General features: G+C 33.7%; 2 protein-coding genes across 2 annotated transcripts; both read left to right on the top strand.

Annotated features, from left to right (window-relative positions):
- Positions 1 to 1,116: 1,116 nt before the first annotated feature.
- Positions 1,117 to 5,952, top strand: LOC128548805 (uncharacterized protein CXorf38-like). The gene is made up of 3 exons (XM_053524288.1): positions 1,117 to 1,665; positions 4,068 to 4,226; positions 5,806 to 5,952. Exons 1-3 carry the CDS (start codon positions 1,117 to 1,119, stop codon positions 5,950 to 5,952), a joined length of 855 nt encoding a protein of 284 aa, XP_053380263.1.
- Positions 5,953 to 6,557: 605 nt separating this feature from the next.
- LOC128548804 (uncharacterized) lies at positions 6,558 to 11,439 on the top strand. Its single transcript, XM_053524287.1, has 2 exons — positions 6,558 to 6,639; positions 8,891 to 11,439. Exons 1-2 carry the CDS (start codon positions 6,558 to 6,560, stop codon positions 11,437 to 11,439), a joined length of 2,631 nt encoding a protein of 876 aa, XP_053380262.1.
- The last annotated feature ends 6,284 nt before the right edge of the window (positions 11,440 to 17,723 follow it).

Genomic DNA, 17,723 nt, shown 5'->3' with positions numbered 1-17,723 from the left:
CCAGCAGGCAGATGCGCACACGACCAACGCACACGCACACGCACACACACACACACACACACGCACACACCAACACCCCCCCCCCCCCCACACACACACAAGGACAAAACAAACAAATAAAGGGACTCAGTGGGGCACCACTTTAGAACGGTCAGTGGCAAAACCACAACTGGAGAGTTTAATCCGGTTTATGGTGCACCTAACCTAGCTCTTACCCCCTCCCCCACTCCCCCAAACACACTATGTTTCACGTTCTAAAAACGCAGCCTCCCCAAACGTAAACCCAGCATGTGGACGCGCACACGAACAACACACACTCAGACTAAGCAAACACATAAGACAAAACGAACAAATAAAGAAACAAAGTGGGGCACCGCCTTGGAACGGTCAGTAGCAAAACACCACTGGGGAGCTTAAACCGGTTTAACCTCACTCTTACGTCCACCATGTTCCAAGGTCACAGGGCAGTGTAAATAGAATATATCCCCGCCCGGTGAAACTCTAACATATGCAAAGGCAGCGGAAGGCATACCTGATTCATGTGCACAGTTAGCCTGGCTACCGACTACATAATCTATTTCTTTAAATAATTGCTCTTATTTATGCTGACTTCATCAGTCTTGGCTCTCATTATCAGATGTTATAGCTTGACCTGATGAAAGTCGATCTCCAGGATTCAGGAGATGCTGAAACGACACAATGTTTTGACTGAAAGGAACATAATTATACAAAATTTAAATAGCCTGAGGAGTAATCTCCTTTGAGCAAAACATAGGGTCTGAACACAGACTAGTGCACGGTAGATACGCACACATCAATTTATACAACGCTGGAATTATATACAATTAATTCCTTTAGTGAGTTTCTTGGAAAAATGATATTGACAAAGAACATAGCCGGATGCTGATTTCTCGTTGTCAAGGTTGGTAGATCCTCATTCAGATCAAATCTTAAAGGTGATAATGTTTTTGTAAATAAACCGGACATTACTTGAGTAAAAGCAGGGCATCAGTTGGTATGTTTTCAGGTGTTGGGTCATCTCTTTTGATACTGAAATCATGTAAAAACATATGAAGTTTGAACAGTCATGTAAACTGTTTACAATTTCCAGAAAACATGTCTGAAGAACTGAAGAAAAACTTAAACAAACAATCAAACCGAAACTGGGTTCGAGCAGCACTTAGTCTAAGGTACTTCAAACAAGGATTTGAAACGTTTGTAAGGAATGAGGTAAGGGGCCACCATGCTGATATACTAAAGCGTCTACAAGAAGAGGAAGGAGTTTTGAGTTTGCACTGCGGCGAATGTACATCTGATAACCTGCTTCCTCAACACTCAGTACAAAAGAAATGCATTCAGAAAAACCGTAAACATTGCTTTTGCAGTGAACAGTTTTGTCGAAGACATTGCCCGAACAAAGTATGCAGTTACTTGTATGACTACATCGTTAAAGCCCATAGCAATAATGACCCTTTATGGACCAACACGGATCCAAGCAAATGGTTAACAGACTACTGGGAGCTAGGGAAATGCTTCCTTAGTACATTTGGTTACGCGGACAAACAGAGTGCTGCAGACACAGATGCAACAGGCTTGCTCAGTATAGCGATAAATGATACTTACATTCAAGAAAGAATGGATACAGATATAGAATCCCTAGCCAAGGTTGATTTCTCTTTATATTTCCAGATATATTTAAGAAATAATAAGTTCCCAAAAGTGGTTTATCGTAGAATAACCCGAGTTTTGAGTTCTTATGCGTAAGAATATATCATGAAGGCCGTAGGCCTGAGTGATATATTATTTCGCATTAGAACGAAAAACAAGGGTTATTTTACGATAAATCACACTTGGGAACTTGTTATTTCGATTCTAACACGACATAATAGTATCAAAAGTGTAAGAAAAAATTGTTACTACTTTTTACGACCGTGCTACGCACCTGGATCGGATGACGTCATTGCACGCGAGTGGTATATCGCAGAATAACCCGAGATAGATTTTGCTCTACATGTATGTAAGTTATTTGCTGGTCGTGTTAGAATTATGTTTAGAATGATAATAAATCGATTAATCACAATTATTCATTGAAAGCGACATTTCATGCCTTCTTAATCTTAAAATAATGCTTACTCACTTAGCACGCCTGCTCTGATACAGTACAAACCAATGTCTTAGTCACAACCAACTTTGTTTCGTTTATTTTTAAAATTATAATTGTATTTGTAATATAATACATGAGCTTATTTAAAGACGGACAATCACATTTAAGTAACACTTTATGACATTTTTTATTTCTTCTATATTATATTTAAGAAATAATAAGTTCCCAAACGTGGTTTATCGTAGAATAACCCGAGTTTTGAGTTCTTATGCGTAAGAATATATCACGAAGGCCGCAGGCCTGAGTGATATATTGTTTCGCATAAGAACGAAAAACTCGGGTTATTCTATGATAAATCACACTTGGGAACTTATTATTTCGATTCTAACACGACATACTAGTATCAACATTGTTAGAAAAATGTGTAACTACTTTTTACGACCGCGCTACACACCTGGATCGGATGACGTCATTGCACGCGAGTGGTATATTGTAGAATAACTTGAGATAGCTTTTGCTCTACATGTATGTAGGTTATTTGCTGGTCGTGTTAGAATAGATATTAATTTGAGGAAGAACAAACGCCCATTACACAGAGTCAGATCCCTTTTTAGAAATCATGTTTTCAGTGTTGTAAAATTTTCAGGTCCTTTGAGACCATGGAGTACATTTATTTTACTTTAATAGAGTTCCGCTTGAGCCAGGTCCGGGGGACATGAGGGGTGTTGCAATTTTCATGTAACCTCTCATGAACAGACTCAATGAAACCGAGCGTGTTATTATGTCACTTGGTTTCATCTTCCTTTTCAAAGGATCGTCACAGATTTTATCATTTCTTATGAATGTTAATTTCTCATTGCAGAGTTGGTGCAGCCGTTCTGCGCATGCGCGGAATTATTATCAAATGAAACGCACGGAAAAAATACTCATTTTTTTACATGTCCGCACGCATTTAGTGTATAATGTGCATAATATACTGACTAAAGGTTAGGGTTAGAATCACCATGGTTACAATATATATACATTTAAGGTATTTTTGTTGAAATTTAGTTAATCCGATAAATACCGGAGTCTGTAATATATCACGGGCGCACCAACTCTGTATTTAGTCACAGCCATTTCTTATACCCTTAACTATTATCTTTTATGATTACCTCCTCTACCCTTTTTAATGAGAAAAGAATTAAAAAGTAGCGGATTTCATTTGATTTAGGAAATGTTTAGTGTATTAATATCATTTGGTAGATAATGGGGTATTTCAACGATCTGTACTGAAACCGCATGTACCTTTGAATTCGTTTATTTCCAAGCAATATGTGATAATGTTATTTTTTCGAGTCTTGCATTTATAATGAAATTAGGCTAAATATGAAAGTTTCAATGCAAATCTTTGACAAACGCAATATCAAACAGCTGTTATATTTTTTATCATTTCCTAGACTAGGAATGTTTATAAAATATGCTTATGCTAAAACAACTTACATTATCTTGGTTGGCAAACTACTATTCGAAAATCAAAATGTAAAGATGTTTAAGTTTTGAACAAATCCGTGATTTGACCATCACCTGAATAACCATCTTAAAACACCTGTAAGATACCTTTTGTTCCAAAATTCGAAAGTGAAGACAAAACATGTGTTTAGTGTTCTTTTTAGAAGTTACCAAACAGAGACAACAAAAGAACGGACAGTTGTTTTCATAAATTTAATCTCACTTCGAAACTATATTCATCTATAATTCTATTTTCTGATGCAGCTGTTATTGGACTGCTTGATATAGGAAACAATGAAACCAAAACAACGAACAATACAAATTAATCGTATTTTATATCATTTAGTTTGACATTTCTTAGATTTATATGATAATTATCCGCTTGCCAAACCTCTGCCTCACATAGGCACTAACTAAAGGAATATCGTCCGCTGATTTCTGTGAAATGAATAAATAAAACTGTATATTGCAGGTGAAAGATACCAGGAATATAATACTACACTCTGCAGCATTATCACTTGAAGATGATGTAGTTATTAAATATATCGATGAAATGATTCAGGTTCTACAGGATAGAAAGGCTTTTGCTTCTGACGCGACTGCAAAGGATGCCATTGTACACCTGAATGAGGTAGGTAAAAACAAAATTAAACAAACCGCATCGCAAATGCCAATATTCCGTTCTGCAGTTGGGCGTTTTGCTCTCCTAACTAGACAGGTGGTAGAATTCATAATAGGTACTTGTGAAAATCTACTTCAGTATTTGTTTTTTGGTCTGTGGCGTCGGACCCTTACTAGTGTTCTTTTGCTGTTCTGTTTTCTGAAAATGTAGTCACTGATTATGTATATGTTTCTTAGATTTTTCAATTTTTGTATCGTATACTGTGTATGTAGTAGTGAATGTTGTGTCATATGATGCATTTCATTATGTATATTAAAGATTTACCTGGTGGGATTTTAATTTCATTATGTATATTAAAGATTTACCTGGTGGGATTTTAATTTCATTATGTATATTAAAGATTTAATTTCATTATGTATATTAAAGATTTACCTGGTGGGATTTTAATTTCATTATGTATATTAAAGATTTACCTGGTGGGATTTTAATTTCATTATGTATATTAAAGATTTACCTGGTGGGATTTTAATTTTTGCTACCCTGATGAATAGGAACATGATGTGTGGATGTGATTGGAAACAGTTAAATTCCCTTGTGTTCTTTTTGCCACTGATCATTTCAAGCCGGCGGAAAAAATATTCATTAAATTGCTTGTTTTGTCCAACCTGTTTTGCTTTATTTACATATGTCTGTATATATCCGTTAGGTTTACATTCATACATGTATATGCTGTTATACAGTATTGTAACGTTGGCTGTGTTTCTATTTCATTTCATGGGCTGTGTTCCTATTTTTTATGGACTGTGTTCCTATTTGATTTCATGGGCTGTGTTCCTATTTTTTATGGATTGTGTTCCTATTTGATTTCATGGGTTGTGTTCCTATTTTTTATGGACTGTGTTCCTATTTGATTTCATGGGTTGTGTTCCTATTTTTTATGGACTGTGTTCCTATTTGATTTCATGGGTTGTGTTCCTATTTCTTTTCATGGGCTGAGTTCCTTTTTCCTTTCATGGGCTGTGTTCCTATTTATTTCCATGGGCTGGCTCCCTATTTCTTTGTCACGGGCTGAATTCAGATTTCCTTGTCAATGGCTTGGTTCCTGATTTTTTATCATGGGCTTGGTTCCTATTTCCTTGTCATGGGCTGGATTCCTATTTCTTTTCACGAACTGCCTTACTATTCGTTTTCATGCACTGCATTCCTATATCTTTGACCGTTAATGTTGGTCCTTGACCTTGAATATCTTTCTTATTGGAACTATAATTGACTCCCGTTTAAATATTTTTCAAAGATAGAAACCTACCAAAGAAAGGTACATGTCTTTTTGTAAAGGAAATACCTAGGAACAGATATACTGAAGAACGAAGTGAAACCTTACATTATTTAATCAGTTTGATAATTGTCATCTTGTCATCTATTTCATATAAATTATCTGATTGTAGAAATGGTGCTTTATCTAGAACAAATATATTCTTTTTTGCGTAAACCATAAGTTTTATAGTAAGGAACTTGAAAAACATGTTTCCATTTATTATCTGGTATAAAGTAAGTGTGGGTTGACATTACTTAATCCTCTTTTCTACAGCTCAAAAACGTACAATGCCACATCAGCTTTGAAGATGAATTAGAGGTAAGAGAGGAAACTTTAAAAGCTATCGAGGACATGACACACGAAAAAAGAATTATATGTAATATTATCAAACAAATAAATTTCTTTATTGATATCAAATAGGTAACGTAGTGTTCTTCAAAACTTGACGTGACAGTCGTGATTTTAAAACTGTTATGATTTGATTCTTTTTAAGACTTGCGTGTATGAGTAAATCGTCTAGCATATTCCAGTTTATTCTGAAATATGGAGTATAAACATATTAATACAATCATTGGTTTATTAATTTCCCTTTTTATTTTAAACTTACTTAAAAAATGTATACAACAGTAATGTGTCTATCATTGCCGATCTATTTATTATAAAGGGAGCTGAGGTCTTTGGAAACGTAGAACGCAACCGAGTCAAAATAACAGAAGGAACGTTTTGATCGAGTCAAGTTATCAGAATTACGACTTTATTTCCAGCTTTATTGAAAAGCATGATTTCAATATTGCATTTGAAAATGAAACACGTGACTATCTTTGCTGCTATGAGTTATATGCTTGGGGTGTTCTAACCGTAATCTAGACCGATAAACTCCGGTGTCGTTAGATATTTAGAAAGTATCCATAATTTCTGTAGTAGGAGTAAGTATAAGTTTGAGAAGAAAATCTAACTGCATCGAAACTGTCTATAATTTTTGCGAACAACTGATGAAAAACATACTAAACATTGTATCTTTTATGATGCAGCAACCCGGGAATGTAGTGAATGCCGATCTAAAGTCATCTGATAGAAGAATGAGTAGCTATTTAAACGATAAACAGCGTAAGTATACTATGAATAATTATAATAACATTGTTTTGATCTAACACACGTTCTAGTGAAAAATTGCAGTATGCTATATCAAAGTAGTTTTCCAATTATTGTTTGATTTTACCATTGGTCTACCTTTTGTGTTTCTGCAAATTTGATAAAATTCAACAGTCGAGGGTAATATTTTAGGGGCCTCCTTAGCCGAGTGGATATGGTCGCTGACTTTAATCATTTGCTCCTCGCCGATGTGGGTACGAGCCTCACTCGGTGCATTGAATTCTTCATGTGAAGAAGCCATCCAACTGGTTTACGGAAGGTCGGTGATTCTAACCAGGTGCTCGACCAAGATGTTATAATGCACGGCGGGGTACCTGAGGTCGTCCTCCGCCATCAAAGCTGGAAAGTCGACATAAGACTTGTAATTGTGTCCTAGCGACATTAAACGCTACAAAAATAAAACAAATTGTCTATTTCAACAAGACTTTACAATGTACTTCACTTCAGTATAAACGTTTTCTAAAGCTCAGACAAACCATACTTTAAGTTTATTTGAGGATACTGTAAACTGATAATATATCTTACAGCGAATGATACTAACATTGAAATTAGTGAAGAAAAGACACACGTGTCGGTTACAAAATAAGTACATTTTCCTTATTTCAACAAAGCAATTAATATTGATATTAATTTGAAGACTGCTTTTCATCTGCTTTCATGCATACACTAGAGATGGTACCTGCCCATGAAAATCTTAAGGGAACAACTCTGAACTGACCAATAAACTGAAGCAAATATAAAACATTGGTCAAAAGTGAAAGACGAATCAGATAGGTCCTTTTTCCAACAACTGATCATTTAGACAAAATATGACCTACATTTGTTTAAATCTCATTGTATTCAATATACAACTTTTCTCATGGCTTACACTGACAGTTATTTGATAAGTTGTTGTGAGGCCCTGATAGAAAGTTTAGTAGTGCTTGAAAATAATGTAATATATAATAATGCATAAATTCCTTTAAAGAAAATTTACGAAATTAAGAAACGTTATTAAGTTCTGATCTTTTAGTCAAAGTTATTTATAGTTCTCAATGATGAAACATTGGTTAACACAAAATTTATATATAAAAATGTAAACTTTATAGATCCAACAATGAGATATAACAAAAAAAAGTTACATTGGTATCATTTTTGCGTAACAAAGTAGCTAAATTGTGCATCTTTAACATTTCAATGAATCAGTTTGAAAGTGTTTCTTATGCTTTAGTCATTTTGAAGAGTTTCTCTTACTGTTCAGGAGTACTTTGCTTCAAATAATGTAATATAACATTCATTGTCATCGAATATAATTACAATTTTAAGATAGTGATTGTAATGTATTTTAAGCAATTCAACAGTCTCTGGATGGACCTCGATCATTGCTTTCCTTGAAAAACGAATAAATGCTGAAAAAGCATATGAAGTTTACTTTATTTAATGATTTTTATTACAGCTCAACTACCTTAAACAAGCTGTAAGGTGATTTATTTATTGTTTTTAACAAAGAAAATCTTTAATAACTTCTTTCAGGTAAATTTTTGGTATAGTTTCGGTAAGCTTATAATAAAGAGCATGTCATTCTCTTTCACTCAGACTTTTTAAGCGTTTTAGACTCTTGGCTAGTCTTAGAATTTTACTTTATTAAAAGACAAAAGGAAGTTCAGTATAGGCTCTTTCAAAGTGATGTAAGTAGATTAAACTTACACTATACTCTACTGAAATTATTTAGCTGTGGAAGCTTTTGATATAGACTATAATTGGGGATATCCTAAAATCATTGAAAAACGGTCAGTACAAGAGTTGTCCACTTTGCTTCAGATATTTTGAGAAAGTCAATTTTTAACTATCAAATATTATTATTTTTACATGGAGAAGAGGAAAACAATCAATATATTTAGAAAATTGGTGCACTTAGCTATTATTTTACGCCGAAAACAAAAATCTGTAAAGATGAATTTGAATTTTTTAGGTACCATCTCTACATACACCCATTAAATTGTAGGTCGTGGAATTAACAAAGGAAATAAATGACATCAATTCACAAATGTTATAAAGTCATTAAATATGAAGTGAAAAATTAATTCGTTGCAGCTTTTTGCTTGTTCTTTGGTCTACATAGATAATCTGCGGTGCAATTTATCAATTAATCAAATTTATTTTCAGATATGTCTGTAGTTATATCATAATACATTTTGTTGTTGTTAATGCATCATTATGCTTTCAGAAATGCAAGCAGCTCTCATTGAGTTATACCAACAATTCTTCATAAAAACAGAACTCTCCCCGCTGCTGCCTGAGATTGAGATCGGTGTAGGCCGGGTGTATGTGCCTCCAGAGCTTTATAAAATTGATAGTATCGACGACTGTAAAGATTCCGAGCACGAATATTACAATATTTACGGAGATGTGAAAAAATACAGATTGAAAGTATCTGAGTTTCTTAAAAACATAGCGAAGAAAATCATATTGATAACAGCTGATGCTGGTATGGGAAAAACGACACTATGTCGTCAAATGATATTTTCATGGTGTTCAGCTCACGAAAAAAATGTTGCAAGTCGTGATCCTACACCACCGTCATCCTGTTCGGAAGATTCAAATATATACAGTTGGTTTAGCTATTTTCGCGATATAGACTTCTTATTTTTCATTTCACTTAAGTATTGTGATCAGGAATCCACAATAGAAGAAATGATCTTAAAACACCTTATTGACGATAGATACTCCGATTCTCTTTACAAACTCCTTCAATATGGAGAAGAGAAATGTCTTGTTATCCTGGACGATCTAAATCAATGGATACCACCTGTAGGTTGTCGGGAATCTCCAACGATATCAAAAGGTCTTCCGTTAAGAGAAACGAAGAGTAAATATGCAACAATGTATACCACAAGGCCATGGAAATTAGCGGCAATCAGGCCTAAATCAGGAGAATTTGACATGATAATTGCGCTTGAAGGAATTGATACCGGCTATTCAGACGAACACATTACTCTCGTGTCCCACTACCTTAATGAAAGGACATGCCGCCGACGGTATTCTGAAAACTTCCTCGCCAGTTTGGCAGATAAAAACCTTAACCACCTGAAAAAGTATCCTTTGTTGTCGAAATTATTGCTATGTTTATGGCATGACAAGTCGAATCTTGATTCTTCTCTCGCTGGAATTTATAGCGCAGTCATAGATCGTCTGATTGGCCAAGCATGTAGAAGTGGTGCTTTATCACATCTTGACAGAAGTGACGAAACAACTGAAGACTTATGTGAATTGATGACAAAGTTTACAGATAAAGAATATTTTAAAAAATATTTCGACACTGTAGTTGTACCACTAGCCGAATTTTCGTTTTGTTTATATAAATATAAGAGGCGTTTTTGTTACATATATGAAACGACCAACCTCTGTTACTATGGACTGACTGAAGACAAACTGAAACTGTTTGTAGATATTGGGATTCTGTCTGAAAGAATATGTTACAGACGAAGTGTCTCGGAAAGGTGCAAGATAATTTCGTTCGTATATGAGACATTTCAAGACTTTTTTACTGCCGTCTATTTAAGCATATACCCAGGTGAAATTTCAGACTGTTGTAGTACAGCAGAAAACATCTTGAGAATGAGTCTTGTGTTTCGAATTCTAAGCGGTTTGAATTTTAGTGCATTGAAAACAATTTCGGATAGAACACTTAACATCATTGACAATGATGTCAATTGTCAAGATTTCCGTTGTGGCTTATCATCTTACAAAGGGTTTGTAATTGAAATTCAACGTATGTGGTTAGGATGTATAACAGAGGCCCGCCAGTGTAAAATCAGGATAGAGCCTTTGGCGCTAAGAGACATCTATGTAGGACATGAAACATCTGAATACATGTTATCAATATGTGATATAGATTTTGGAGAATTAAGGTCGCTGTATTGTGATATAGACATTCCATTGTATACACAGAAACACATTGCACAGGCAAGTCAGTTAGATATGCTAGTCTGTAATAATGCTGAATATGTGGACACTATTATACTGGGAGACATCTTGAGAAAAAATCAAAGTTCCTTAAAATGTCTACGACTTTCGGGGGAGTATCTAACGGTATTAAATATTTCTGCTAACATGTTTCGGAACCTTCGCAGGTTGATGATGTCAGAATCAGTAATAAAAGGTGAACAGTTTGCAAAACTGGTAACGAATTCGTTTAGCCTTGAGAAAGTTCAATTATACAATGTTAATATATTTGGTTCCGAGGATGTCGGGAATGAAGCAAACTCAAGTGATATATTACCATTCGTTTCGAGCGTACAATATTTAATGATGCGCAATTGCGGCAACGTGTTTAAGTTCGTTAGCTTGCTTCCTTCACTTAAATGTTTACATTTCGAAAGAAGCAGTTTGCATTTATTGAATGACATACTCTGTAAAGGCACCAATTTAACGGAATTAACTATTCAGGAAGTTGACATTGGATATGACAAAAGCGTAGCAATCTGTGTTTCAAATCAGCAACATCTTAAATTACTGTGCTTACATGCCGTTAAAGTTAGTCAGTTTCGGTTATATGATTTGCTAGATGTTGTCGGTTATCTTCCAATGACAGTTAGGGTAAAAATAAATGATGTAGAACAAGAGCAGGGAGCAAACGCGAAAGATGTTTTTCGACATCTGGATAGTACAAAACTGTATTCCAATAACATGATGACATTTTACGCAATTGAGAATTGCATTAAAAATGCAGATATGTTTTCCTTTGGTACAAAAGTGTTGGATGCGTATGAATAAGGCAGTGAATGGTCGCTTTAAGAGATTTTGATACGTTCTATTATGTAGAATATGTTAAAACATCTCAGACATTCAAACATTTCTTATCATATAAAGTATATACGTAAATAAATTCAGACATAAAAATATTACTTACTCTAGGCAACCAAGGAATGCAGTTAGGGACGACTGGAATCAGCTTAAATTCGGCATACATGCATCTGTAGGTATAAACCTGAAAAGGTCAGAGTAATGTGGTTTGGTAAATATGATAGTAGTCTCTCATGGCTGGCTATAATAATGTGTCTCTGTTTAACGAAATAAGTGTAACTTTAAACACATTATTAGAATCATTTCTCTTTTAAAAACAGTGAAACACAATTTTACCAGAGGGTCGGCTGATTCAGAACCAAATTTATCATTAATTTTAATTTCCTGCCTTGATTCCACGTTATTGACAAGAGATAAAGTAAAGCAATATACATGCGTAGGCAAAAAGACATTATTCAGACTTAACTCTGAATATTCCGCAAATGTGTAGAAAATCCACTGAAATCGATTTGTATGCCATTTGATCTCACTCTTGTACTTGTATGTATCAATCCTTAGGAAATATTAGACTCATCTTCTTAATATGTAACTGTAAAAGTCATTTCTTTTAATTTCTAGTTCGGCAAGATTTGTTTTCATGATAATGATATAGTCCGAGTACAACGACTAAGCCAATACCTGTTTACACGACGATGGCAAATATTTACCGGGCAATTCATGTTGTATCTGCGGATACAGTATGGAGGTGCCAAAAACCGATATTTCGGTTAGATTTGTCTATCTAAGTTAAAAGGCCACAATGGTTATACTATAAACTGCAACACTTGTATAAAAAAAATTATCACATTTAATCAATTGCAACGATTGGTAATTTATTTTTCCAGTGTTTTGGTCTTACATTGTGTACGACGTGAGATTTTTATGACGTAATATTATTACGGCGTCACTTTTTTTATGTAAATATGTATTTTCGGCTCCGCCTTGGAGTCGGTATGAAATTTTATCACTGATTATTGAACCATGTTTTGACTTATAAGAATGATTGCTTAAAATATAAATTCAATTATAATAACTGATATCTATTTTGTTTGCCTTTTTATTTGAAAAATAGTGTCTTTGCGTATGCAAGGGTCCGAAGATGAGAGAACACTCCAACCCCTACTAAAACCCAGCAGGAATATATTTGTGATAACCTTTAAATTTAGACCTCAAAAATTTTAGACAAAATCATCTTTCCACATTGATTTTATTAAAATCGTAAAATGCTTGACAAAAACTGGAATTTTACAATAACAAAAGAAACTTATTTAATACCATGCATTTATGCAGAATCACCTAAGATAGTTCTACAAAATTCCATGCATATTGTTACATTCAACAATACAGTCTTAATAATGTTTATGATCTCATATGCGCTCTTATTCTCTGCGCCTGTATTTGTGATGGCTTTATTTCAGTGCAATTTATGTCGTTAATGACCATTTTTTTTCCTTTCGATTTGCAAAATTTCAAATTTTTGTTTATAATGTCTAACCTGGCCCATAAGAATTGCATCAGATTTAAAAACAAAAACGGGAACATAAAGTCTCACTTGAAGAAGAGAAGCCAGTCTGAGAATGAAATCAAAGGGAAGAAAAGAAAGCATTTTTTTCGGACAAAACGGAACATTTGATTTCATTCGTTTTCAGTTTAATGAATGCGCCAGAAAGATATAATTTTGATGAGCGTGTTTTCCATTATGCATTTCTCAAGCACATATTTATGGCTTACCAACATTATTTTAAGTGTAAGCATACCCAAATGTTTTGTTCAGTGCGTTGCAATAATTACTGTTTGCGTTATCATATTGGCAGTAGCTACGCAAATATTTGCGCAAATAACCAATCTGTGCATTTTTAAATTGCTCAGCGCAAAAGTAACCAATTTGCGATTAGTGCAACGATTGGCAAATCGGGCAACCTTGCCCCCAATTGTTATACGCGCAAAATTTCATAAGAGGGCCATTAATTAAATTGTTTAATTATGAAAAAGGCAAAACAGACATGCTTGAACATATGAATAGTCCGAGCCGTTCTGCATTATATGTCGACCGAAAATCCCAGAATTGGTTTAAACAATATTTATTTTCAAGCAGGTATACAGCAAACATATATTTACACAAATCAAGGATTGAGTAGGAAGCTAAGCTTATTTAGAAACTCTTTCCTTATAAATAGCAGGGATAGCTGGTAACTTAGAAAATAAAGTATTTATAAACTATGGAAAACGTGCAAATGAAACATGCATATCAATAATACATTACCAAAGCTAGTCAACTATTTATCTCATATTGTTTGTTTTAAAATGGTAATATAGTAACTGCATATATTTAAACGTGCTTAGAAACAGTAAGTATATTTTACATTGGTTTATGACTAAGAGACATGTGAAGGAAGTAAAAAGGGTAGAAATGAGAGCGTGGCGGAGATAGAGGTAAAGAAATATAGAGATATGGTCACGTACACGAGCTGGAAGTGCGGTTGGTTCTAAAATTATCAGCATGGAAAAAGTGAGCAAGATGATACATAATATCCAATAATTAATAATTTATTAAATTTATTAAAATCCCAGAATTGGAGTATACACTAAATATTTTACATGAAGAGGTTCTACAACATGTACCTTCATAAGAACTGGATAATGCAACTTTGTCATCATTGAGCATTTTGAAATATTAAAGATGGTCTATTATGTTCAAATTGTAATGCTACCGTCCATTCTATTCACCTCTTTGTTACGAAAGTGTTATAAGCATTTTCAATTATTAGGAGTAACCATAAACAATAGGAATACATGCACATATGGAGTGTCTAATGCAAAACATGGGAATTTTCTAGTTTGGCGTCCATTTTGACCGCCATTTTGGATTTTTCAAAAGATTTTCTCCTTTGAAATATACATTAAATGTTTATCTTGTTACCTCTAGCAACAAAGGTAATATATATATTAATAATCCTGTCCAAATCTTCTATAATTTAGGAGTCAATGTTGCATGTTTGGTGGCCATCTTGTTGGCCACCTTGAATATTTCAAAATGCTCAATGATGACAAAATTGCATCATCCAGTTTCTATGAAGGTACATGTTGTAGAACCTTTTCATGTAAAACTAATTTGTGCAAACTGTAATTTACGGTTAGGAAGCTAACTGGCATTTGGCATACTGTACATTACATTAAATAATAAAAGAGGTGACCCACATATTATGCAGTTATTTGAAGACGATATATACGTCCTTGGTAATTTACATACTATTTACAGACTCTAAAAGTAGTTTTTAGAGTAACTTGTGTATTTTTTAAACAGATGTTATTATCAACTTTTTTAATGCCTTTTAAAAACTGAAATAGTAAATTTAGCAAATACACAAAAAGAAACAGCAAATCCTGACACGTATTCTAAGTAGTTTTCATCAAATACTGTCACTTTCCCCAAAGATATTATTTACGTCCTTAATTTTACTATTGTAAGACATTAAAGTCTATTGTTAAATCATGCCAACTGATGATCAAAAACGCCACATTGGCTTTTTTCTTTTAAAGATTGTCCTTAACGCCCCTAGTCGGGATAAAATGATGTCTGTTGTGTTTAATTCTTTGTGCATCTTAGCCCTTCCTCATCATTTAAAATTAAAGTGTCATATAGAGCCAATTAGACATTTACCAGAATAATGGTCTTGCTGACAAATGAGCTAGGTTTGAAACTTATTCATTTTGGAAGAACAACTATGTACGTCTGAAATTTAAGAACAACGATATACCGAAACTAAAAGGTCAATTTCGCATATGGATCATAATCAGTCAATAAGTACAGGGGGTCGAACGTAAAGTTTTGTTGTGGGAGTCTTTATGTGAGGAGATGTTGTTGTGGGAGTCAAAATGGCGGAAAATGGCTTTTTTGTCAAGAATTTTCTGAAAACTAAGTAAGTGTAACAGTGTCTGTAGTTTTCTCTTAATTTCAATATGGCCAGTCCTTGAGCTATGTTATGGCTTTAATCGGCATCACTCGTTGGCTAAATAGATTTAAGAAAAAAAAATTATTGAAGGCATCAGTTAGCTGATTGGAGTAATATTTTGAAAGACCTTCACTTTTTTCCTCTATTTTAACGTATCTAAACCCTACTCGGGCCTTTATGTTGTTAACTATGATTAATCATTTGCTAATTAAGAAATTCATCCAATTTTCATTAAATACATTTATCGTTAATTTTTCACTGTATACATGTTACGTTGTTGTGGGGATAACTTTATGACATTTTTTTTGTTGTTGGTAAACATTGATGCGAAGGTCCTGGGTTCAGGTCTGGCGAGAATGTGTCTGGGTATCATTGAAAAGTGTAAGCTGATTCAAAATTAGACAGTGTTATGTACATATTGGTTAAACTTTTCAGCTAGATCGGTAGAATTTTTAAAAAGACCAAAAGGATTCAATATGTTACAAGTATCATTATTAAGAGGTCAATTCTGGGTGGAACTTATACGTGTATTGGAAAACGTTTTTTTAAAAGGTTACACAAAAAATACAGTCAGTTACTTAATTATATAGTCCCTTTACACAATTTACTAAACACATTTAATTTTACTTACAGATGCAGGTACATTTGTACAATTTTAAGAAGAAATTTTCAATATAAGTTCTGGCAACTACTTTAAAATAACTTTTTTTCCATTTTTTTCTATTTTGGATTGATTTGCAATTAGGCCATCTGACACTGGTGGAAAATATGTAATAACTTTCGCTTGAAAGGAAAAAGTCTTAATTTTGAGCAGTATGACAGCATAACAAAATCTCACAAAAATATTTTTTTTAATGTTTATATTTATTAGAGTCGCGTTTTACTGTTGACCAAATACCATAACTTCAAAATATTGATAACATATGAAATTTGCACTGAAATTACTGTCCAAATTTCAATTTGTCTGCAGCCAATTTGGATTTAGGAGAAATATTCCTTTCAGTTGTATACATTCAAGGTACATACAATCCATCAGAGCGGGACAAAATTGTCAAAAGTAATTATTTTAAGATCAGTTGTCATAACTTAATAATATAATGAAACTTTTTCTTAAAATTGTACAAATATACCAGTCCTGTATCTGTAAGTAAAGTCAATTGTGTCAAGTAAATTGTGTAAGGGGACTTTATATTCATCTAACTGTATTTTTGTGTATTCTTTTAACAAAACGTTTTCCAATACATGTATAAGTTCAACCGATAATTGATCTCTTAATAATACTTGTAACATATTTTATCCTTCCGCGATTGTTTAAAATTCTATCCATGTAGTTAAAACAATATCACAGACATATTCACTTTAACCAATATGTGCAAAACACTGCTTAACTTTGAATCAGCTTACACTTTTCAATGATACCCAGACTCATTCTTGCCAGACCTGAACCGAGGACTTCCCATCAATATTTACCCACAACAAAAAATTGTCATAAAGTCATCCCCATACATACATAACATGCATAAAGTGATATAAATTGGGCGATGAATGTATTTATGTGCGTGAAAATTGGATGAATTTCTTAGTTAGCAAGTGATCAATCATAGTTAACAACATAAAGGCCTCAGAAGAGTTTAGATACGTTAAAATAGAGGAAAAAAGTGCTGGTCTTTCAAAATATTACCCCCATAAGCAAACTGGTGCCTTCGATAACGTTTTTGTTCTTAAATCGTTTTAGCCGACGATTGATGCCAATTAAAGCCAAAACATAGCTCTATGAACTGACCATATTGAAATTAAGAGAAAACTACAGACACAATTACACTTACATAGTTTTCAGAAAATTATTGACAATAAAAAAACGTCATTTTCCGCCATTTTGATTCCCACAACAACAACTTCTCACATAAAGACTCTAACGACCCCCGCCCCCCAACCACGCCTGTTAATATTTTACGATTTGTTATTATAAAGGTTACTTATTTCTTAAACCTGTATTTCTCTTGATGATAAAAATTTGTGCAGTCGTCTTTCATATGCTGACGGACAGAACGTTTGTGATTTCTTAACTTGAAGACAAATTATTCAAAACCTAAATGCTATTTTTTGTGCGTTTATACTGGTGTAAACATTTGACACTTCTTGTAAATCCATGTACTAAGTAAGGCGCTAATATGCTACTGTTGTTTATACGAATTTTACGACAAAATAGTTATATAGTAAATTTTGAATTTATTTTTTTTAAATTTCCTTTAAGTGAATATT

This window comes from Mercenaria mercenaria, chromosome 15 (assembly GCF_021730395.1).
Source record: "Mercenaria mercenaria strain notata chromosome 15, MADL_Memer_1, whole genome shotgun sequence".
Taxonomy (NCBI): domain Eukaryota; kingdom Metazoa; phylum Mollusca; class Bivalvia; order Venerida; family Veneridae; genus Mercenaria; species Mercenaria mercenaria.
The sequence above is the reverse complement of the archived record's forward strand: the minus strand, read 5'-3'. Positions and strand labels throughout refer to the sequence as shown.